This window comes from Syngnathoides biaculeatus, chromosome 4 (assembly GCF_019802595.1).
Source record: "Syngnathoides biaculeatus isolate LvHL_M chromosome 4, ASM1980259v1, whole genome shotgun sequence".
NCBI classification, from domain to species: Eukaryota; Metazoa; Chordata; class Actinopteri; order Syngnathiformes; family Syngnathidae; genus Syngnathoides; species Syngnathoides biaculeatus.
The window spans coordinates 7,406,346-7,431,926 of NC_084643.1; the positions used below are offsets into that span (position 1 = coordinate 7,406,346).

General features: G+C 42.7%; 1 protein-coding gene across 2 annotated transcripts in view; it reads right to left on the reverse strand.

Annotated features, from left to right (window-relative positions):
- The window catches only part of LOC133500010 (transducin-like enhancer protein 1), a 67,067-nt gene that overhangs the window by 30,375 nt on the left and 11,111 nt on the right, over positions 1-25,581 (reverse strand). The window contains exons 1-2 of one of the 2 annotated variants that reach the window (XM_061818541.1): positions 1,968-3,190; positions 797-897 (exon numbers count right to left, since the gene is read on the reverse strand). In XM_061818541.1, coding sequence (XP_061674525.1) covers positions 797-897; positions 1,968-1,991 — 125 coding nt within the window. In that variant the 5' untranslated portion in view covers positions 1,992-3,190. Of the gene's footprint in view, positions 1-796; positions 898-1,967; positions 3,191-25,581 lie in introns of those variants that run through there. The other variant, XM_061818539.1, reaches the window with a different exon arrangement.

Genomic DNA, 25,581 nt, shown 5'->3' on the forward strand with positions numbered 1-25,581 from the left:
GCCAGATTTGAACCCGGGTGGTCAGAACCTGTGAGAAAAACGTGCTAATCAGCACTGTCGCCCAATTACAATATATTGATTTTTACAGATTTTTTGGTTATTCGTTCATCTCATTTATTGTAAATAATGAAATACATTTGTTTGCAATTTTACTTCAATTTACTTTCATTTTATTTTACATATAAATTCTACTTTTAATCAAATATGGTTAATTACCATGAAATTAATTCTACACAATACTGTACTGTTTTAATTCTACATATTACTATTTTAATGTTGATGAATTATTACCATTAAAATAAACTACAATATTTTACACACAGACTTATATAGATACATACATAAATATTTCCCCCATTCTAAATCACATATTTTGTTCATTGATTAGAATTAAATTATGTATGAGTGCCATTTTAAAATTATCATGAATTTGTATGTTATTGTAAACAAATTTTTCTCCAGCCATCATTTTCAGTTTATCTAAGGTCATTTTTTTAAATTATCATTATCATCATTATTATTGTTTTTTCTAGTACTACGCTTGCCTTTATTATTACCATTATTATGATTATTATTATCATGATCATAAATGCATTTAAACAGATTTTTTTTACTTACCTCACCTACTACTGACCCAGTTTGTCTCAGCAAATTAAAAAAAAAAAAAAAAAAAAAACCAAACAAATGGCGTCCTTGAGCACAAAACTTTGCCCAACCGTGGTTGAGATGTTACAGATGACAGTGACACATAAATCAATCCTTAAAAAGAAAAAAATGTCTATAAAGTGTTATCTACCTGTGGTATTGGGCCTGCAAGAACTGGAATTCCTCCTTGATGCGGTCCAGGGATTCTGGGATGGTGAATTTAAAGGGCTGACCCGGAGCCTGGTGGGGAGTCTAATAAAAACGCACAGAACCGTATTTTTATTAATGCCATACTCCGGACCTTAATGTGCACGGGATCCAGTGCAGATCACACTCGTAACCATTGTGGTTTAAACACTGAGGCAAATGTGACTAATCTGAGGCACGTGGGTCACAAACGGCCCGCGAGAGCAATTGATAAGGTCTGCCGAGGAATACTAAAGACAAATAAAACCTCAGAGGAACAGCCTCAAAACAAGTGACCAAAATATATAATAGTGTCTTTTTCATCAGCTTTGGATGACCCCCCCCCCCCCCCCCCGGGACTTTGATGACAATGTTTGATGACAACAACATCAAAGGGATATCTGTATTATCAACAAATTTACCATTTGTATTCCATAAAATGTGACTGCGGGTAACCAGCTATATATGCATTAGCATTCAATGAAAGATAGCTTTAATATCCATTTATATTTGCAATTCGGCATAAGTAGTCAAAGGGAAATGACTAGTCCAGTCCATCTATAAATATTAGCAGTTTGGCTTTGGCAATCAATTAAATGCAGTTGTGGCGATTTGTATTTGCAATTGTACATATTTTTTTGTTCACAAACTGGCCATGTGGATTAGAAATTAAGCCAAAGTATGTAATAAAATATTGATCTTGCCAGTTATGTGGACAGTATTAGCAATTTAACTTTCAAAACGTGATTTTTGGAATTTGTAGTAATAACAGCATTGGTTGTGACGAAATATCAGTAGCGGCAAGGAATGTGGTTAGCAATTTAGCATTAGCAGTCATTGAGCTACTGTCTGGTTATTAACCTGAGCAAGTAAATTTTAGCACTTTTTATATTAGGAGTCAATGAAAAAGTGGTTGTTCGTATTTGTCTTAGCAAATTAGCAGCAGGAGTCAATGAAAAACGCTTGTTGTCAAATATATGCATGTGAAAAGTTAACATTGGCAATTATTTGTAAAAGCAATTTAGTAGTCAATGAAATATGCCTGCTGGGATCTATTTATGTCAGGAGATTACAGGCAGGTGATGAACAGCGAAACCCACAAAGGAGGGTGTGTGAAGGCGGGTTGGGGGTCTTACCGGGTGTCGCCCCTGGGGGAACATTGTTATCTCCGGACGAGGGGACGGGGTGTCCTCCCGCTTCCGTCACGATGCCCCCCACCCCCCTCGAGAGGCACCAATCTCGGTTGGGGGGGGGGGGGGGATGAGGTCGGTGCTTCCGAGGTGGTTCGCCGGTTCACCAAGCCATCCGTCGTCCTTCCCGCACGAGGAGCGACACTTCGGGAGCCGAGCGAGCCTTTTTAACACGCTTCTCTTCCCCCCTTCCTTATCCTCCAGCAAATGAGGCAGAAAAATTCACCGGGGGAGGCGGCTCGTTAGAACCAGGTGAAAAAGGGGTTTTCTGGCTTTTTTGTTGTTGTTGTTGTGAGGTTAGCTCCGGTGTATTCCGAGTGAAAGAAGGGTCGGGTCGGGTCGGTGGGGGGGAAAAGTATCCGTCGGTAACAAAATCCTCGCCGACTTAATTGCTCTGAAGAGCCTCCACTTAACTCACTCGAACCGTCCGCCAAATCGTGAATTTTGATATAGTTACCTCCCGTTTGCTCAAGACGGACGCATCGCAGCGGATGGTAAACAAATAATAATAATAACAAAAAGAAATACGACGTTGGTTTTGGGTAACAACTACTTCCAAAGCGGCGGCGGTTGGCCGGAGAAGTCTTGCGCCGTCCGGCTTGCAGTTCCCCCCCCGTTCAATGGCAACTTTTCTCACGCGGTTTCACGCTCCAAGCCAACCGAAACTGGAGGACGGCCCACCGCGGAGCCTCTCCGGCCAATCGGAGGCGGCTCTCCACGTGGGGGAGCGCGAGGGAGGAGCGCGTCTCGGACCAATCGCCTCGCCCGACGCCCGGGTTGAGCTGCACCGTTTCTGGCCAATGGGAGCGCAACCTCTCCGGGCGGCGCGAGGAGTGGGGGCGGGCCGGCGTCGGATGTCAATCAAAGTAACGTGGCTCAAACGCACGCATGCGCACACGCTCACGCGCACACAAATAGTAAATAGTGACCGTACTTAGACGTGTCAAAACAAATCATCTCTCATATCGCTTTTGAACTTGTTCAAACAGTTCATCTGCGTTGCTGCGAATTCCCATCCCTACATCCAATTCTCGGGGTCCCGCGACTCTGAGGTGAAAGAGAAACAATTTCCTCCCCCCCCCTCCATTGGAGGAAAAAAAATTAACAATCTGTTCCAGGGTCAAACTGTCACGATCCGAAAAGCTTTGTCTGTGCAGGCAATTTAAGTAACATGTTAACATTGCAAGTGTATAGTATTCAGTTTTCTTCCAAGATTCCAATTATTATTATTATTAATTTATTTATAAAATGATAAATTGGCAAATTCACTGATGGTGTAGTGGTGCACACGCCCGCCTTTGGTGCGGACAGCGTGGGTTAGATTCTCGCTCAGTGAGCGTGTCAATATCCGCCCTGTGGCTGACTGGCGACCAATTCGGGGTGTGGTCCGCCTTTTGCCTTAAGCTAACTGGGGTAGGCTCCAGCTTTCCTGCATGCCTTGTGAGGATAAGCGGCTCGGATAATGACATGACAAATTGGGTTTGTGTTAGTCCGCCCTTTTAAAAAAATTAAAATGAAAATTTAGCGCGTAATAATTTCTTTTTAGTCAATTTAATCATATATATATATGTATATATTTAACTTTTCGAAAATTTTATTTTGGAAAATTATGTTTTTTTTACTTTTTATTTTATTCATGTAAATATTTTTTCTTTCAAAATACAACTTCCTGTTAATAATATTGTTGTTGTTTTTTCTTAAATAGCTTTGGTATTATACAAGTACAAAAAAATTTGTTTCATTATTATAAAATTATCACTTTTTTTATAATGCTACTTTCTATGACTCACAATAAAAACATTTTGTCCTTTTAAAATGACCCCTTTTTCTTTGAAAAAAAATTGGAGTAACATTACAAATTGTTATTGGGAGTGGGCTATTTTTTTAAAGATCGAACTTTATTCTTGTAATTTTACTGCAATTATAATCTTGTAAGACTATGCATTTTTTTCCAATGATTTTAATACGGTAAAAATATTCTTTCCCTTGGAAAAAATGACTTTATTGTTGGATTTTTTTTGGGGGGGCCACAACCATTACACTGGGTGGTAAGTGACAAAAAAGTGGAAAAAAATGCAACTTTTTAAAAATTGTATTTTATAATATGATGTTTTTTTATTTTTCATTTTGTTCTTGTAAATATTTTTTTCTTTAAAAATACAACTTTCTATTAATAATATTGTTGTTTTTTTCTTAAATAGCTTTGGTATTATACAAGAACAAAAAACTTTGTTTCATTATAAAATTACCACTTTTTTTATAATGCAACTTTTTATGACTCATGATAAAAATATATTGTTCTTTTAAAATTGCTCCTTTTTCTTTGAAAAAAAATGGAGTAACATTACAAATTATTATTGGGAGTGGATTATTTTTTTAAAGATCTAACTTTATTCTTGTAATATTACTGCAATTATAATATTCTAAGATTATGCATTTTTTTCCAATGATTTTAATATGGTTAAAATATTATTTCCCTTGGAAAAAAATGACTTTATTGTTGGATTTTTTTGGGGGGTGGCTGGGGGGGGGGTGACCATTACACTGGGTGGCAAGTGACAAAAAGGGGAAAAAATTTAACTTTTTTAAAATGTTTTTTTTATTTTTCATTTTATTCTTGTAATTTTTTTTTCTTTAAAAATACAACTTCCTACTAATAATATTGTTTTTTTTTTCTTAAATAGTTTTGGTAATATACAAGAACAAAAAACACTTTGTTTCATTATTATAAAATTACCACTTTTTTTAGAATGCAACTTTTTATGACTCATGATAAAAATATATTGTTCTTTTAAAATTACTCCTTTTTCTTTGAAAAAAAATTGGAGTAACATTACAAATTTTTACTGGGACTCGACTATTTTTTTAAAGATCTCACTTTATTCTTGTAATATTACTGCAATTATTATCTTGTTAAGACTATGCATTTTTTCAGATGATTTTCATATAGTAATAATATTTTTTTTCCCTAGGATTTTTTTTGGGGGGGGGGGGTGGGGTGGCCATTCCAGTGGCCGGTAAGTGATAAACAACAGACGTGGTAAAAGTCAACAGGCCATCACTGGTGCACATGGGGGATGTTAAAAAAAAAAAAAAATGTTCCACTTATCCCGTGAGCGTTTGGTGTGTGTAAAAAAAAAAAAAAAAAAAAAATCCCCTCGGGCCGCCGCCGAACTGTGATTGGCTCGGAAGGGCTGGACCCCTTGCCCTCTGACCTCTGCCGCGGCTGATCCAGTGCATATGAGAGACTCCTGACTGCGACCTGACGTGACCTTTTTCCTCACAGCTCCCGTGACTGACGCGCACATGCCCGCACACACAGGTGGTGGGTGGGTGGGTGGGGGGGGTTGTGGGTTTGGACTCAGCGTTGACCCGCATGTGAAGCTAATGTTAGCGTGCGTGCATGAGCATCCTTGATCTCATTTGCTCCCTCTTGGTGTTCCCTAAGCCGAACAAGCTGATTTACTTGTAACGTTACACCCTTGTAACTACTTGCTGGATTGCGAACCAAAGTGATTCCACACTGTTTTTTTTTTTTTTTTTTTTTGTGGGGGGGGGGCATGGTATGTCAAAATACACCCTATAAAATGTAAAAATATCAACTCTATCGAGGCAACAAATAGAATGCTTCCTTGATTTATGAGTTGAATTTGCTCATTGCCGTGCTTGCAAATTAATTACTTGGTTAGTCCCTCAAAACGTCTTTCCACACTGAACTGAATGGATGATCTTATAATCTGTTCCAACCCCGCAAAAAAGATGGACAAAATTTTGGTTTAATAAGAAAAATTGTACGGTAAAGTATTCTAATGTATAAGAAATACAGGAACACATTAAGAAATAGAATATAAAGAATGAAATGTGCAACTGGGCGGGACGGTGGATCAGATGGATTGGCCTCACAGTTCTGAGGTCCCGGATTCAATCCCAGACCCGCCTGTGTGGATTTTGCAGGTTCTCCCCTTGCCTGCATGGGTTTTCTCCGGGCGCTCCGGTTTCCTCCCACATCCCCAAAACATCCAACATTAATTGGACACTCTAAATTGCCCCTCGGTGTGAAGGTGAGTGCGGCTGTTTGTCTCAATGTGCCCTGCGATTGGGTGGCAACCAGTTCAGGGTGTACCCAGCCTCCTGCCCATTGACAGCTGGGATAGGCTCCAGCACTCCCCGTGACCCTTATGAGGATAAGCGGCTAAGAAAATGGATGAACGGAAATGTGCAACTTGATTTTATGCTTGAACGGCCATTGACATTGTGCTGCCTCTGATATAAATGTCGTGGCCACCGGGGGGCGGTATAATACATACATATAAAACAACAAGTGATTTCGTAAAATTGAGTAAATTTTGTCATTTTTGCAGAGGATAAGGATGACATGACTGTGAATATTGCATGCATTGCAGGACCATTTTTTTATATATATCTGTTGACCACCACAACATCGACGCTAGTTCCATTAGCCAACCTGTGGCATTTTGAGTGTGCTAGGGGAATTTTGCAAATCATATGGTTTGGGAAAATACATAACATGTAATTCTCCTTTCTTATGTTTACTTGGCCTTTTTGGAAGAAGAAAAAGAAATGTTCACCATCTGCTGCTTGGCGCAAAACTTGCTGCCGCTTTTTAGCGCTCGTAGCTTTGGTTTTTCCACGAGGGGCTGAGAAAATTCACTCGGCACTTGTTATTCTCCTGATTTGAGGGTGACGTTCATTCACAGCTCGCTTGAAGTCTTAATCCTGTAATCTTAATCGTATTGTACTTACCTCTCAGACCATTAACGATTGAAGCAAATGTGTTGCCCGTCTGACCTTAAAGGGGCAGTGCAGAAATGTCTTTCGCTGCATAACGTTCACTAACCCGCGGACCTCGTGATTCACATTTGACTTCTTTTTTTTTTTCCAATTATTATTTCACAAGGTCTCGTTACGCGGCTTTAACTGCGGCGAGTGCCAAAACAAAACGTCATATAAAGATAATGCCTTGCAATGATATTATGACCGCGGAATGCTTATTCTAAAGTTACGGCGCAGACCGCCACGTCCTGAGTTCAAGTCGAGTTTCTGCGTTACGATATCGCGCCGTCTCCCTCCAGTTTCAAATATGCAAAATGTCGGCCCCCACCCCCCAAACTTTTTGCACAATTTAGCAGCTGGATCCGGCACCGGTGTTTCGGGTTGACTCATGAATTGTTCATGGATTTTCGATAGTACTTGTAAATTGTCCTCATTCGAGTTGCGGGTGAGCTGAAGTCCATCCCAGCTGACTTTATGGACCGTGGACTGGGTGCCTGCCAACCGCATGGCACGTCTCGACAAATAACCTTCTACCCATAGACAACCCTTCCTAATTTTTTTGAAATAATTGCCTATGTTACTACTTTAAACCATCCAGCTATCCATTTTATTTGCCGCTTATCCTCACGAGGGTCACGAGGAGTGCCGGAACCTATCCCAGTTGTCAACGGGCTTGAAGTGGGGTACACTCTGAACTGGTTGCCAGCCAATTGCAGGGCAGGACATGCAAACTCCACACAGGCGGGTCTGGAATTGAACAAGGGACCTCAGAACTGTGAGGCCAACGATTTACCAGCTGATCCGCCGTGCCGCCCTACTTTCAACCATAAATATGAATATGCCACTAACTGTGACCCCAGAACACTTTAAATAGAATTCTGAATCCATTTTACAATATCCATCCATCCATTTTCTTTGCCGCTTAGCCTCACGAGTGTTGCGGGGTGTGCTGGAGCCAATCCCAGCTGTCTTATTTCTAAAAATAAACTGGTTAGCGGCATGGTGGCGAAGCTGGAAAGCGTTGCCCTCACAGTTCTGAGGTCTCGGGTTCAATCCTGGACCCACCTTTGTGGAGTTTGCTTGTTCTCCCCGTGCCGGCATGGCTTTTCTCCGGGCACTCCGGTTTCCTCCCTCATCCCAAAAACTTGCAACATGAATTGGACACTCTAAATTGCCCCTAGGTGTGATTGTGAGAGCAGCTGTTTGTCTCGATGTGCCCAGCGATTGGCTGGCGACCAGTTCAGGGTATACCCCGCCTCCTGCCCGTTGACAGCTGGGATTGGCTCCAGAAATCCCCGCGAATCTTGTGAGGATAAGCGGCTAAGAAAATGGTTGGATGGATACATAGGTCACAGATTTGATTTAATAAAAACGCACCAGGAGTGTGGGTGTACATGCACACAGTCAAGATTCTCTGTACCTTCCATTAACAACCCAGGCTAAACTCAGCTCCTCCCTGACATAAATGCGATGTCTGTCTTCTAGTGGCGTATCATCACTTCAACATACTTCCTTGATGCCAATTTTTTCCTCATACCCAGTGCTTTGTCGCCATCTTGTGGCATCTGAGAGTGTTCCAGGTGAAAATAGTAAAATAATATTTCTGTGAAGAACCGATGATCGGTTCCACGGGAAAAAAGAGCGACGAGGCAGAGGCCTTAACTACTTGGAACCCTTTTAATGCAACCGTTGCAACAAAAAGCCCGTTTCCAGCGAGACCGTCACTCCGGCGTGCGTTGTCGCAAACAAGCTCGCGCAATTTCCTTAACAAATAGCTCATCCCCTTTATTCATTCCAGGAGTGTCCCGTTCTTTGGCGTCGTTTGTTTTGGAGTGGGAGAAGCACACAATTAGCCCCTGCTTTGGATAAGGGACAAGTAGCCTTACGAGCCTCATTTGCGTTGCAAATGACGTCAAAACCCCCCCCCCCCCCCCATTTCGTTGCGATTTAGCCGGCTGAAAAACAAACGGCGGGGGGTCACAGAGGAGGAGACGACGACGAAGAAGAAGGAGAAGAAGTGTCTCTTTTAGCACTCATCGGGTCTGGAGTGGACTTAAGAGGCTCCAACAGATAATGACTGAATGAGCCGCTTTGCTCGGTGATCCCACTGTTTGTGTGTGAACTTCTATGCAAATGTGTGTACGTCTATGCAAACTTGCCTGCGTGTGTGTGTGTGCGTGTGTCAACAGACGGTGATTTGCATGGAGGTTTGAGGCTGAGCCGTCCCATTGTTTTCTTTTGACTCTTGAGGGGTTTCTTTTGTTGTCGTTTTTTTCCTAAATGGGCCTCATTTGAATGGTGTCAGCTTCGCCCACTTTCACCCCGTGCGAGTGGTCTGACGGGGGCGCTCTTTTCTGCCCGTAGTACCTGACACCTGAGAGCTTTCCCGGAGTTCTTGGGCCACGCAAGCTATGGAAGTAAGCAGGATTGGAATTTGAAAAACTATTTTCAATAGTTGTATTTCAGTGTAACTTTTCAACGTTAACAATTCAACTGGCTTTAATTCCCTGTCTGAAATTCACCGTCTGTGCCACCAGGCATGGGTTACTTCAGGTCAGAACCGAACACGCAGCCGATCGCAGTTACGCTTTCTTAGGCACGTGACGTCACACACTAAGAAAGAGTAACTGGATGGACTTTTCCGACCTGTCAATCACTCGTACAATAATAGCCAATCAGATGGCCGCAACGGCTTGACACGCCGCTCTCGCCGTATTGTCCCACAAGCAACGCTGGTTGTCAGTAGCGTGCGCTTGGAAAAGTTAATGTTACGAAGAAAATGGTCCTCAGATGCGCTCGGGGAACGTGCCATTCTGATGAAAGATTACAAGGGGCCCGCTTGATTCATTTTCCAAAGCCTAAAACACAGTTGACAAAGTGTCTACGATGGATTAAGGCTCGCGGAAGAGCGCACGTACAGCTAAATGTGGGCAATATCAATAAACACAAGGCCGTATGTTCGAAGGTAAGTGAGGAGGAAGTATCTTCTGAGTTTGATTAAACTATTATCAGTGCTTTCTACATTCCAGGAGAACAACTTTCATTTTGTTAGCATATCACTGACCTGCCGACTGAAGTGTGTCATGTTTTATGCCGAAGAGTCGGGTTAGTGAGACGTAAATGCGCCATGTCATGCAAGAGAAATGTGTATTTTGTATCACATCAGACTTTTAAAACAGACCACTGGGTTCGATTACGAGCCAAGTCAAATGAATACACTCACTCACTTGTTAAGACTACAATGATATTAATCGTGATCTTTCCGAGTAAAAAGTACTCACCCTCCTTTTTCCTTTTGGATTTCAAATTGAAGTTTGCGAGGCGTTAAACGTTTTTGCATCGATCGCCAACATTTCGCTGTAACTCAGACATTGCGTCCTGGTCTGGTCCGTCCAAAATCTGAATTCCGTGTACATATCCTCGCGTGAAATAGTAGAGGCCTCTCTGTAGAACTCTCTTGGACAGATCTGACGCATTTGGCAAAAAAGACACCCCAATATTATCTGGAATACGCAGTTGAGAATCGACTTCAAACATGTTCTGTTCAATCGCCATTTTGGAAGATTGTGGGACATGGCTAAGGGGGGCGGAGCTTAAGATCGCCGTCGGAACGGTCCATCGGTTGGCTGTTTGGTTCTGACCTGAAGTAACCCTGCCTGGTGGCACAAACGGTGAATTTTAGACAGCGGATTTCAGACATTGTTAACATTGAAAAGCTACACGGAAATACAACTCTTGAAACTGTGATCACGTCACATTTCAAATTCAAATCCTGGTGGCACATATTTACTTCCATACAAGCCATCCTTTCTGTGGCAGTGCCATTCATACGGAACAGCCAGAAATCCAACAGTGATACAACCTCTGGAAATGTAAAATTGCATGATCGTCGGTGAGCACACACACAGACACACAATTTGGTGTCAATGTTGTTTATATGTACATGACCGCAACCAAGAAAACATGAGTTTTCCACGCAGTCTAAAAATGGTTTCTGATATTATGCCTGAAGGCAGACATTTCTGGAAAAAACTTAGAAAAATGCCACTTTTAGAAGGAATCTAAAAGGAGTTTGTGATGCCAACCGCACTGTAGAAAATCGGCAGACACATCTCACATCCCAGTTCCGCATCAGTGCCATTTATACCATTTATTTATGCCATTTTTTCCCCCCAACGCCTTAAGTAGGTTTGAAGTTACGAGCTTTTTCCCTACTTTTAATCATTTCTGTTTGGCTGTAAAACTCGTTTTAGTCCATCAAGCGAGATGAAATCTTTTTCAGTTTCTGTTGTCAAACGTGCAGCATGGTGCACATTTTTTTTTACATGGATTTGTTTATATTTTGGTGTGGTGCAGGGTTAGAAATGTGTGTACTTTGTACACATATACAAGTAAACAGTACCCAGTAGCTGTTCCTCTGCGTTAGCATTTTACACAACGTGAAGAAATGAAAAAGGCTACTTAGCAAGTCGCTATAACTTAGCGGCCTAATGAGTAGCCCAGCGTTGTGTTCCTTTTCCTTGTTACGTCGTGCTCGACTGTCACATTATTTATTATCTTCATCAGATCCAGCTGCGGTCTCTTTCCGTCAACGCGCCGCTTCTTTTACGCCGTGACCATGTGAGCCGCCACATCTCGCGCGTCGCCATATCTCATCAGCGAACGGCCACGTCACATGTCCATGCCCGATTCCGCTGCGCAGTGGCTGTGTTGATCTCCATTAGCGTCACGCGACGACGCGCGTGAATTCGGCTTTGCGTTACACAAGCCCGTCGCGTCACGTATTTCACTGGAAATATGACAAATCGCCACGGGCGTAATAACGCCAGTGAATGCGTTCGCACCGATTTGTGGCGGTTGCGGCCTTCTTTTCTCACTAGTTTTCGTTAAATTCTGTCATACTGTATGTCACAGGAGTTGTTCATGACGTGCGTTTCAGGGGATCTGAAGGGCACTTCTGAAACGACCTTTTCTTCTTCTTCCTTTCCTTTCGGCTTGCCCCCTCAGTGGTCGCCACAGCATGTCATCTGTTTCCATCTAAGCCTATTTCGTGCATCTTGCTCACTAACACCCACCAACCTCATGTCCTCCCTCACAAGATCCATCAACCTTTTCTTTGGTCATCCTCTCACTCCATGCTCAGCACCCTTCCACCAATATACTCACTCTCTCAAACCATCGAAGTCTGCTCTCTCTCACCTTGTCTCCAAAACATCCGACTTTGTCTGTCCCTCTAATGACCTAATTTCTAATCCTATCCAACCGAGAACCTCAACATCTTCATTTCTGCCACCTCCCAGTTCTGCTTCCTGTCGTCTCTTCAGCGCCACCGTCTCTAATCCGTACATCATGGCCGGCCTCAGCACTGTCTTATAAACTTTGCCCTTCATCCTAGCTGTCACATGGAACACCAGACATCTTCCGCCAACTGTTCCAACCCGCTTCGACCCGTTTCTTCACTTCCTCACCACACTCTCCATTGCTCTGTATTGTTGTAAGTCATCCACTTCAGAAACGACCTCTAAAGATGGAAAATTGTCGAGTTCCATATCGCCATTTTCAATTTTCCGGACAGGAAACAAAACAAAACGTTTCTTTACAGTTCATTGTCAAAAAGCTAATCTTACATTAGCTCAAATGCGGAAAATTGTCAGGTCAATGATAACCCCCATTCCATTTCCATGATGTTTATAGAGAACAGCATGGGGAGGGGCAGGGGTGTGGGGAGTAGCATAATAAGTCAATTTCTTCCACTGATGGTATCATTAGTGATAGGGGAAAAGATGGAAAAATTAAACTTTTAAAGCCAGTATGCAAAGCCCTCTGATGCTACCTCATAAGGTGGAACATTGCTACGTCATCATCCTCCCCTAACTCCAGAAAAAAATAGCAGCACAGCTCGGGGGAAAAAAATGGAGAAACGTTCATAAGGTGTCAAACTTCTGATATTACCCCCACGGGTGGAAAATTGCCAGGTCGACTTCATCCCGCCAATCCATGTTTGTGGCGTTTGTACACAACTGCAACACAGGGGGAAAGTGATCAGATGCTCACTAATTTCAGGAGTCTTTAAGTGGTTGGTGACACTACCTCCAAAGGTGGAAAATGTTTGGGTTGACTTTGCCCCCATTCGCTGTAGGCGCCATTTATAGAGAATAGCAAGAAATCAAAGTTTTACAGAAAGTCTGAAAAGGGCTTGAGATATGACTTCTGAAGTACGGAATTTGCAGGATCGACTTTGTACTCTGATTGCAGATCAGTGCCAGCTACAGAATAGCGGTGGTTAAATAAAAAAAAAAATGTAGAAAATCCATTTTTTTACAGTCAGGGTAAAAGGATCTTCCCATACCTCAGAAGATAAAAAAAATGAAAAATACATTGCAGGGTGGATTTTGTTCCTCTATTTCATGTTGCAGCCTTTTATATAAAATAGCAGCGCAGAAAAAAAGTGGAAAATGATTATTTTTAATTTTGCAGAAAGTGGGAAAAGGGGGTTACTATTACTACCCCCAAAAGCGGACAGTTGCCACCTGGAGTTTTTGGGTAATGGCATTTTAGAAGATGATCATAATGCAACGAAGCATAAGTGTAATTTTTCTCAACCTCTATTCCATGGTAAAATTTTGTCAGGCCGTATCTCATGACAATTTGGAATGCATAACGTGAAATAACAAGTTAAACACTTTATTTTTCTTATCTAAGGTTGTGACGAATTTTAATCATGATTTCATCCCCACGGAGAAAGCGCGTTTAAAGAATTTCAAGGAACGCGACGGCGGGTCATGTTTTTATTACACTTTATTTCCATGTGACCGACGCAAAACCAGAACAAAAAAAAAAAGAAGGGATTCCAAAGACTGCTGCTGCACACCGCAGATGTTTTACTGTCAAGCAATGTGAGCCAAACGGGTTTCCAAGGAGGGGGGGGACACAACATGTGGCTGATATCACGAGAAAAACAATCCATCATGCATTAGCGGCTAATATCGAGGGATTTTTAAAAACGTTCAATATTTTTTAAAAACTCAATTAAATATGGGATAGGTACTTTTGTTTATACTTAAAATATACTTCACATCACTCAAAAGTTGTGAAAACTTTAACACTTTATAAATACCTTCAGATAAGTTTTTAAGTTTTATTTTGAAATACTGAAAAAATAAATAAAAAAACTATATATATATATATATATATATATATATATATATATATATATATAAATAAGAATGGAAAATACTTTTTTATTTTTTGAAAATATTTACTATTAAACACAAAAAGTACCATATTATATTTAAAAATATTTTTTATTTTCATATCCAGTAATTCTATAAATTATTAGCACCTAAAACTATTTTTGATCATTAAAGATATTCATTGAAATACATTAATACTGCATATTTACTATTTTAAAATAATCTGAACTATGTTGGCATACATTTAATTTACGCAAATTTTTGTATACTTTCAAGACATCTTTCTTCCAATAATTAAAACATATTTCACGTATGTGGATTTTATTTGAACATGAAGATTTTTGTAAAAATGTTTGGTTTTTTTTAACTTTAAAAATATTCTAATTTCCGGCCTATAAACCGCAACTTTTTTCACACGCTTTCATCCCTGCGCTTTATGCAGTGATGCGGCTATTTTGTGGATTTTTTTTCTAACGGCCACAAGGGGGGCAAGGTAAGGGTGAGGCCGGTGGAATATATGTGCCGAGGTAGTAGCTTTTACCGGTCCGGCCCTGTTAGCAATGCGCTATCGTGTTACTGCCGTGTCTCAGTGAATTTTACCAGTATGTTTTTTTTAACCGGCCCTGTCAGGGCGGTGGAGCTAGCGTTAGCGCGGATCCTCTAGCGTTAGCATTAGCGTGTCAGCGCTAGCATTATCTCGTGTTTCAATGTGGGCACGTGCGGCTTTTACACGGCTGCGGCCTACGTATGTACCAAATGGTATTTCCTCTACAAATGTACTGGGTGAGGCTTATAACCAGGTGCCGGGAATTACGGTAGTTTAATGTGAGGATTTTGGGAGGGGGTACTCTTGTTTTTCTCCCGATACTTTGAAATACTGATAGCGACTGGGAGAAGGGCTCCAGTCTCAGGCAAGTCTAAGATCCCCGAGCTATGCGAAAGCGTTTTTTTTTTTTTTTTTTTTTTTGGCACGGGTCGGCGCTACGGCGCGGCGCTCATTCAATCTCGTCGTGCTGAGAGTTCTTGTATAATTTATGAGGGCGCATTAAACAGCCTCGCACCGGGCAGCCGATCATGTAAACAGATCAGGGCTTTTACAGGCAGCTCGCCGGCTGTTTAAACAGCCCGAGAGGAAGAAGGAAGAAGGAGGGAAATTAAAACGTTAAATGGGAAACACGTGTGTGTTGGTTTTGCAAGAAGTCGACTAGGAAGTGACACAGCGTGGAGCTCAAGTACACACATAAAAAAAAAGGGGGGGGGGGGGGACAACACATCTAATCACTCACACACACACAACCACAAAACCTGACTTTGATCTGGTCCAGCTGTGAACGTATCAAAGGCAACATGTGGAGCAGAACCGCTGCACACACCATCGAGTCCAGATGGAGCCCGCTGGCCGCTTTTCTTACTTGATTTATTTCTCCCGATATGACACATTCCCCCGAGCCCCCCCGCCGCCCGTATTCTCTGTTTTATTTGGGAAAAGCCCAAGTGAGCTGTGCACCTCCAGACGGATCGCCGTGAAAACCGCGCCGCCCTGAATGCGTCGCTGAGAACACACACAAACAACAACAGTGGAGGATAATGAGGATCTCCTGTGTTTACTTCACAAACATTTTTGGGCCACAATAAAGACACAAGTTTGAGCCTCAAAGGTTACTCAGGGCCGCTGATGCAAAGTGGAGAGATTAGTGGAGCGTAATACGCTTATATGTTTGCATCTTTTCTTATTTACAAAATACCGGCTAGCTTCGTGCTAACAGCAAAGAGAGGCCAACATAAATGAACATAGATGTCATGGTAATTCTAAACTTTCAAAGAACTGCTACATTAACGATCATCGAGTCGCTAGAGTTCAGTCGGGGACTTTTTCTGCCTCCTCTTCGTTTTCTTCTACTACACGGCAACAAGATCAACCCACAGTTCAGTTTTTCCCGGCATATTGCGTCACAGCATGCTACTACCTTCCAAATAGGGAATTGCTCGGATACTGTTTGTAAAATCGAGAAAAATGAGGCCGGAACCTTCGATGTTTTGATGTCTTCCGGGTGCCATGAGGAAAAATTATGAAAAAAAGGTCAGGCTTTGACAGGTAGCGTAAAAGGGATGATGATACTACCTCCGAAGCAAGGAAGATTGGGGAAAATGGCGGCATTGGAAAAGGGACGTCTGATACTGCTGTACATTCAAAAAGCCGCAACTTTGTATTGTTTCAATGCCGCAGAAAAGACTTCTGAAATTGCCAGCTTTTATTTTTGCACAGAACATTTCTAACCAGATGGAGGAGAAAAATTGAATTTTAACTAAAGACAAAAGCCTTTAGTTAAAATTCCATTTTTTTATTTTTTATGTGCATAGTTCTTTTTTTTTTTTCTAAATTAAAACCAATGTTCATCATAGAATTTTATCAGAATCAGCTTTTTTGGCCAAGTGTGTAACAACACACAAGGAATATTTTGTGTTCAAACGCATGCATAAAACATCTGTGCATAAACAACTAAGGGTGTGAAGCAAACAGCACCCCCCCCCCCCCCGGCCACGTTCTGCAAACGGCTTTAGCACATAAAAACTACCATTCAAACTTGGTACAAAACCCAAGAACCACCCCTTGCGAGCTGCATCTCGTTTTTTTCGATACGCTTGTAAGTCGGGTCAACTGTAAGCCAAGATACCGGCGCACACCCCAAGGTGGAAATTTGCGGGGTCAACTTCGCCTTCAGTTTCCCCGTTTCCGAGTCGGCGCACTCTGGAAAACAGCGGGTTCCGATGTTCTCGCACATGTCGTTATCTTTGTAGACATTCATTGACAGCAGATGTGCGGTGAGCACCCAAAAACAACAACAACAGCAACAAGAAACACTTTGTGATGGCATTGAGAAAGTTGTGCGCGTCTGGAAAAGAACAACGGCTGCGTCATATCACGAGGACAACAAGCGCAATAAATCACTTGAATTGCACGCAAAGCCGTCGTGATGAAGACATCATGTCAACAGATGGAGCTCACAAATACGATTGTTTTGTACCGGACCACAGCGCTAAGCGTTTTACAAGACAAATGGGCCACAACGAGAATGCAAATTAAGTCATTTGAACTAAACACGGGAAGAAAACATTGAAAAAAAGCCCTCGCCGCGCTCAAATTAGCAGGCAGAACAGATGTAATAATAATCCCAATGATAATAATGATCATTATTATTTATGTTAATGTAAGTGTCATACTTTTCCTCATCAATTGTTCTCTTCTGTGATTTTTTTTAAGTCAAAGAAAAAGTAAACGTACAGCGACAAGCATTCGGGTGTCAAGGTCAGTAGTTCTGTAGCCTTCATTTTGGTTATCGGGAGACACTTTGTCGTGATTTGTACACTTTCTGTGTTGATGTGAAAAAAAAGCCAAAGGAATAGCAAAACATAATTGAAGAGATAAAGAATTAAAATGGTGCATAAACCAAACATTGCACGTAGACTTCAAACAACCACATAACTTTGCCTGAAGTCCGCTAGCTTAATGCAATCACATACAGTGAATAATCGGTTCTCCAACGTCCCCGTTCTCGAACAAATCGGCTTTTGAACAAAAATTTTGAGATTTTTTTTGCTTCTGATTTCGAATGAAAATCCAGTCCAGAAATAACATAACGCGTGCGGCCCGACCAGCTGACCCACGACGCCCTTTATTGTGTATAACACAGCCTCTGTACGTAGACGTGTCCCCCTAGCTACATGTACTGACTGGACTATTAACCCCCAATCATGGCTCCAAAGATGTGACACTAGATATGTTCCTTGGGAAAAGAAGAACTTCCAGGGGGCGAGTCACCCCCACCAAAGAGATTTGATAGTTGATAGTTTTGCATTGCTTGTGAACTTTAATAATGCTCTGTTCCATTAGCATTTCTACATTTTTGTTTTGTTTCAAAGATTTCGTTAACTCGAGTTACGAGGTAATGTAATGTTACGTTTTGTAAAAATAAAAATAAGTCATTTACTTTTATTTCTCCTCATTATTAGTTGTCTAAAGTTATTCTGCACTTTTGTTAATAAAAAAAGGATTTTTTGTCAAAAAATAAATATATTTTTTCAATTATTTCATTATCTAAAGTATTTAAACTATACAAGCATTTCTACTATGCAGTTTATTATTGGGAAAAGCTAAAAAGGCTTGGAACGTATTATTTCTTTTTCCATGAATTGTAATGGGAAGTATCGATTTGGATTTCGAAGAAATCACTTCTCGAACCGCCTTCTGGAACGGATTGTGGTTAAGAACCGAGGTTAGACTGTAATGAGAAATGACACAGACGGGCTAAAGAATAGCATCCCTGTGGCAGCATTATCGTGCAATGAACAAATGCACAAAAAGGATGCAGAACCACACATAGACAGACACCATAGTAATATCCGCAGGCATATATGCTTTCTCCACTGCAAAAAGCGACTGATATATCTGCAGTCACTGTCACTTAACAGTTTTTTTAGTTTATGTCAACATGACAGAATGATCCTGGCTCCCCGTGGCCAAGTCTTGCACTCTAAAAATCGAATACATTTTCCCGAGCAACAATTGTGTCTTAAATCATCTTCACACATTGAAATAAATAGACACCTTTCTCCCTGCACGCCCCCCCCCCCCCCAAAAAAGGAATTTTTCTAATTTAGAAAACTAGGACTCCACAGTACTGTACTTAAAAACATTGTCACAATCTCTCACGGCTCTCTAGTGTGTTGCGGCAAACTGTTGTCGGATGTGACAAAAGCAGAATCTTCCTCCTGCTTCCTCCATTTGCCTGACTGCTCACCAAAAGTCCAAAACCCAAATGTGGGGGAGTCAGACTTGATAACGTACGCCTTGTTTCTCTCCATTTTGTCTCCCTCCATTACTTCATTCCCTTTGAAGCGCCCCTCTTGTCCTCGCTTTAGGCAGAGATGAAACGGAAAGTAAAATGGCGGCGGCGGCGGCGGCTCTCAGGCGCACTCAGCGGGTCTTTTATGTTGGGAAAGTCGGGGAGAAAAAGTCACCGCCGATCTGTAGCTTCTGCATTTTAGACGACGGCGGCTCTTTAAACGCATTCTCTTTGTTCCTGGTGCTTTCTATGATCTTGCTGCTTGTCCAGTTGATGCACAACTGCGCGCTTTTCGCAGTCATCAGGTGTGGACGTGTGTGTGTACAAAAAGTCGGCAACAAAGATATCGCTTCAGAGCAAGGCTGGGCGAAGTACACCCCACACTTCAATCAGACCCACTCTTCATATTTAATTTACAAAAAAAAAAAATGTAGGAAAATAGGCAGCACAGTGGAGCAGCTGATAAAGCGTTTGCCTCACAGTTCTGAGGTCCCGGGTTCAATCCCGGACCCGCCTGTGCGGAGTTTGCATGTTCTCCCCGTGCCTCCGTGGGTTTTCTCCAGGTGGGCACTCCGGTTTCCTCCCACATCCCAAAAACATGCAGCATTAATTGGACACTCTAAATTGCCCCTAGGTGTAATTGTGAGCGCAGCTGTTTGATTTTATGTGCCCTGCGATTGGCTGGCAACTGGTTCAGGGTCTACCGCACCTCCTGCCCGTTGACAGCTGAGACCCTTGTGAGGATAAGTGGCAAACAAAATGGATGGACGGCTGGATGTAGGCAAATAAAGCCTCAGCAATTAAACATTGTTTTAATACATTTTTGTATTTTTTTAGAAAAGTCCATCCATCCATCCATCCATCCATCCATCCATCCATCCATCCATCCATTTTCTTCACCACTTATCCTCACGAGGGTCACGGGAGTGTTGGAGCCTATCGCAGCTGCCAATGGGCAGCTTTACCAGGTGATCCACCGTGCAGCCCTTTAGAAATGTATTATAGAAATTTTCTGGGTTATTCTGGATTTTGGGGGAGGCCCCCTTGGCCCTGTGACCCACAAGAAAACCCCTAAACCTTCATCATCATCATCCCATCTCCACACTCAGAATCAAAATGTGTGCGTGTGTGCGTGTAGATTCTCTTCGGCCATGGTGCTAATCCAAGAGAGAGGCTTAGACAGTGAGACTCTTGTGTGTCCCCCCCCCCCTTGAAGTAATCGCTAATGCCGTTAAATCACAACTGAGCTCCCACATGTACTCAGGATAAAGATAGACACACACACACACACACATACAGTCTTGTAAACATAATTAAGGAGCCTATGTAATGGGTTAAACCTCTTGCCGATGTAAGTACACCTTTTAGTTGTGCTGGTGGCGGGCGGGTATAGGAGAGAGTTTAATGGTGCGTTCAAGACTGGTGGGAAATATTTCAATAGGGGATTAAGAGCGTGAGCTAAATACACGGCCGCATTTGAGAGGACGAATGCGAAATGCGGTAACACTCCAATCTTTAAGTCATCTGACAGACTACTTGTTAGGAGATGATGTCGTTTTGGTTAGCAACAGAGTTCCGATCGAACGCATACTGTATGCAGCTTGCGTGCACACAACCCTGTGGGGCGACCACACGTTAATGTTTACTGGAGTACTGTTTCACACACTGTCCGATCAGTGATACCTGTTTAGAAAATGCAGTAAAAAGGTCAGAACGCGCTACATTGTGTCTTTGTAGACCAAGAGAAAGCCTATGACAGAGTACCAAGAGAGGAACTGTGGTACTGCATGCGCAAGTCCGGTGTGGCAGAGAAATATGTTAGAACAGTACAGGACATGTATGAGGGCAACACAACAGCGGTGAGAATTTAAGAATTTAAGGGGGAGGTGGGACTGCATCAGGGATCCGCGCTGAGCCCCTTCCTGTTTTCGTTAGTAATGGATAGGCTGACAGATGAGGTTAGACTGGAATCCCCTTGGACCATGATGTTCACAGATGATATTGTGATCTGCAGTGAAAGCAGGGAGGAGGTGTAGGAAAAATTAGAAAGATGGAGGCGCGCACTGGAAAGGAGAGAAATGAAGATTAGCCAAAGTAAAACAGAATATATGTGCGTGAATGAGAGGGGCGGAGGGGGAAGAGTGAAGCTCCAGGGAGAAGAGATGGCGAGGGTGGACCACGTCAAATACTTGGGGTCAACCAATGGTGAGTGTGGTAAGGAAGTGAAGAAATGGGTCCAAGCAGGGTGGAACAGTTGGCGGAAGGTGTCTGGTGTTCGATGTGACAGAAGAGTCTCCGCTAGGATGAAGGGCAAAGTTTATAAAACGGTGGTGAGGCCGGCCATGATGTACGGATTGGAGACGGTGGCACTGAAGAGGCAACAGGAAGCAGAACTGGAGGTGGCAGAAATGAAGATGTTGAGGTTCTCGCTCGGAGTGAGCAGGTTGGACAAGAATAGAAATGAGCTCATTAGAGGAACAGCCGAAGTTGGATGTTTTGGAGACAAGGTTCAAGAGAGCAGACTTCGATGATTTGGACATGTCCAGAGGCGAGAGAGTCTGAGGATGGGGCTGCCAGGCAAAAGAGCGAGAGGAAAACCAAATAAAAGGTTGCTGGATGCTGTGAGGGAGGACATGAGGACAGTTGGATGTTAGAGAGGAGGATGCACGAGATAGGCTTAGATAGAAAAAGATGACACGCTGTGGCGACCCCTAACGGGACAAACCGAAAGGAAAAGAAGAAGAAGTAAAAATACACAGTTGAATTCAAGACGCTTTGTTCAGTGCTGCTGTTTTGTGGAGCACCCGAGTCCAGGTGAGCCACTGAAAAAAGGAGAGCGTGCTCACGCAATTTTTGTCATATTTAAGTTAAGAGCGTGAAAAAATAAAGAAAGCATATTTTTCAAGATGCATGCTGGTGAAAAATCATGGTTTTGCACCAATTGCATACATATCAATGGAGTTACTCCACTCTCGTTCTTAAACGATCTAAGCGGTCATAAGAGCGTCCTCTTTAATTTTGCTTGACAACAGCAAGATAGAGCACACTTTGAATCATCTGACAAAATGTTTCTCTGTCGCTCAGCAAGTCATTTGGTGATTATTTCGAGGCTTTCTGCAGATCAATTGCAAATCTATTAGTGGAGCATCGTATGTAATGGACAGCCTCCTATTGTTTGGGGGGGGGGGTCTAAATACAGACGCGGAGGTAATGCGGGCGCTCGGCGTGGGATTGAAACCCCGATAGAGTCGACAAGGTCAGATCACGCCGACCTATCAGCATGTTCTGGGGGAAGGTCGCGGGATGGCGGCGATTAGCCACAAAACACGAAACTTAAACGGGATATTGAGCCATGCGACGGGCGGGAATCGAAAGCAAAAAAAGGGGAAGATTCCGCCGTGCGCGTGCTCGCAAGCGTGTGTGCATGAGGAAAAGAGGAGAAGACATTTTTTTTGTACTGGTAGCTACAACCAAGTACACAAATTAAAATGTCAAAAAAGAGGGCGAAAAATGCAAATGAAAATAGCCAGACAAAATGGCGGACAGGGGACGGGCGTTGTAAAGTCGAAACGTCTTCGGTCGAGACCGTCTTGACCCGAGGACTCCCTGGATTTGTACTCTCTAGCCTGCGTGGGTTTTCTCCGGGTACTCGGTTTCCTCCCACATCCCAAAAACAGGCAACATTAATTGGAGACTCTCAATTGGCCCAAGGTGCGATTGCGAGTGCGGCTATCGTCTGTCTCGATGTGCCCTGCGATTGGGCTGGCGACCGGTTCAGGGTGTACCCCGGCTCCTGCCCGATGACGGCTGGGATCGGCTCCGGCACTTCCGCGACCCTCGTGGGGATAAGCTGCTCAGAAAATGGATGGATGAATAGGCTCATTATTTATTTTCACCCTCCACAGATGATGACGCGCTGTAAAAAAAGACATAAATCGGTAGCATCGAAGTAAGGCGCATGACCGACAGTAATCAGTTTACGGTCGAGAAGCTAAATATTCCTTCTTCGTGGCCTTATTGCGGAGAACTGCTTGAGGTTCTAAACTCTGAGAATGATTCGCACCAAGGACAACGGATGGTCATTAAAAAAAACCCCACTTTTTTTTTTTAAAAAAAAAAGATTCCCAGTATTAATATTCCTAGGAATCATTTGTTTGCTTGCCTGCCTGGCCTTTCTGTTTATTCATTCCTCTTAGAAAATATAAAAGAACAAACGTTGAACCGTAGCACGACCGCTTGAAGGAGCTCGTTCTCGGCCGTGAGTGGGGACGCATCGTGAAAAGGGGGGCTCAAAAAAAAAAAAAAATGTAACGGTGGACAACCAGCTGTGATGGTTTTGGGAGTTGCAGTGATGCTCTTTCTCTCGAGACTGTGAAGTTTCTAAAATGGGCGAAACTAACATCTCATATATTGGGAGTCTTATCTGGTGGAGGAAAAAAATAAAAAATAAAAAAAAAATCTTTCTCTGGGAAGGGGCATCATTTTCCATCAGCAATCCCATTGTCTAAAAATTTATTTTCTTCATATTTTGAGGATTATGAATAAAAAAAACTGAAAAAATGTTAACGCAAGCATATTTTTAAACTATACATTTTTTAAAATTCTGTTTTAAAAAAATATAATATTTTTGAGCGAGTCTTCTGCACCGCAATACATTTTTTTCTTAGTTTTTATTTAACCCATGCATCACTCCGCTCAAACGTTTCTTTGCAATCCATCCATACAACCATTTTCTTTTCCGCTTATCCTCACGAGGGCCGCGAGGCGTGCCGGAGCCTATCCCAGCTGTCGACGAGCAGGAGGCGGGGTACACCCTGAACTGGTCGCCAGCCATTCGCAGGGCACATAGAGACAAACAGTCGCAGTCACAATCACACCTAGGGGCAATTTTGAGTGTCCGATTAATGTTGCATGTTTTTGGGGTGTGGGAGGAAACCGCAGTACCCGGAGAAAACCCACGCAGGCATGGGGAGAACATGCAAACTCGACATAGGTGGGATTGAACCCAGGTCCTCAGAAATGTGAGGCCAACGCTTAACCAGCTGATCCACCGTGCCGCCTCTTTGCAATCAGTTTGCCAATTTTTGCACAAAACAAAGTAACTGAGAAATGAAAACGTAACTATAATATGTCAAACGTCTGCCCTGGGTGCGCAATAAGAACAGCCGCGTCGAGTTGAATCGACTCCTCGTCGCAGAAATTTCCCCCGCCGACGGTCGTCACGCCGGAGACGTCACGCAGCGGCATCACGGAAACACAGCCACGCAAAAAAAAAAGAGAAACGGGAAGTGGGGAGGAAGGATTATCAACAGCCCAAAGTGATTCTTTACAGCGTGTTTTAAGTGCGACATCGCAAAGTGGCACGTTGCACTAAAGTGCCTCGGCGTCAGTATCTTGACCCTGCCAAGAGCGAGCGACAGAGGTTGGGGAAAAAAAAAAAACATCTGAAAAACGGCAATCAGGTCGGGAAAGTCCAACAGAATGGAATCAAAGACTTGGACGAGGCAGGCGAGCGACCCGTGGACGCTCGAACAAAGGCCACTTGTGCTGAGCGCAGAGGCAATTTGAGGCGAGTGTCGATGAACGGCGGCGTGTCTGTGACGTAGCCGAATCGATTCTTGATTTTCCTTTGACGCAAAAATCTTTTTGGCTCTACTTTTTAAAACTTTTGTGAGAATCCCGAAAATTGCTCACAGCCGGGCTGAAAATCTCCACAGAATCACATGACAGCATGTCTGATGGGTTTTTACCGTTAAACAAAGTACCCGGCTGGGAGTTCTTCCAATGAATTGGTTTGTTTGTTGTTACTATTATTATTCCAGAAACAAAATCCAATTCTTGAAGGATTTAACATTTACTAAAATGTTGAGCTTTGCTGTCCCCCCAGTAAATCTGCTGTAAAACACGCAGAAGGTCAGCAGCCATTTTGTATCAAAGCAGCCATTTTACCAGGTCATCTACAGCCTTGCTGCCCTCTTGGAATTGACCCCTCCGTACAGGGCACTTAACCACGCCTCCTGAAGTGACTTCACGCCACGTGCGCTCACGTAAGACAAACAGTAAAAATGGCAAATACAATACAATACATTCTGAACTGAGACAGACTCTATGCTTCTGATTTCATTCAAATCAACGATATATTATAGATTCTAAATACAATACATTCTTAACTGAGAGAGACGCCATGCTTCTAATTTCATTCAATCATTCACACGTAGCAATGTTATGCTAGCGCAGAACGTCTCATTCATTTATACGAGACGTGTATTAAAAATCAAATTTAGGGCATATCTTCGTGCAAACACAGTCTGGTTAAGCTTCGGCCGCGAGCCAGCAAGAAATCAATAAGTTTGTGCAGTCCGATCATCGCTAAATGTCGCTCAACAAAGAATAAGTGTGGCAATCGTTCGCACGTAGCAGTGTTATGCCAGCAGAGAACGTCTCATTCATTTATACGAGACGTGTAATAAAAATCAAATTTAGGGCATATCTTCGTGCAAACACAGTCTGGTTAAGCTTCGGCCGCGAGCCAGCAAGAAAGCGACACGTTTGCGCAGTCCGATCATCGCTAAATATCGCTCAACAAAGAATAGTTGTGGCAATCGTTCACACGCAGCAGTGTTATGCTAGCGAAGAACTTCGAATTCATTTATACGAGACATGTATTGAAAATCAAATATAGGGCATACCTCCGTGCAAACATATGTGTTCCGGTTGATATTAGATGGA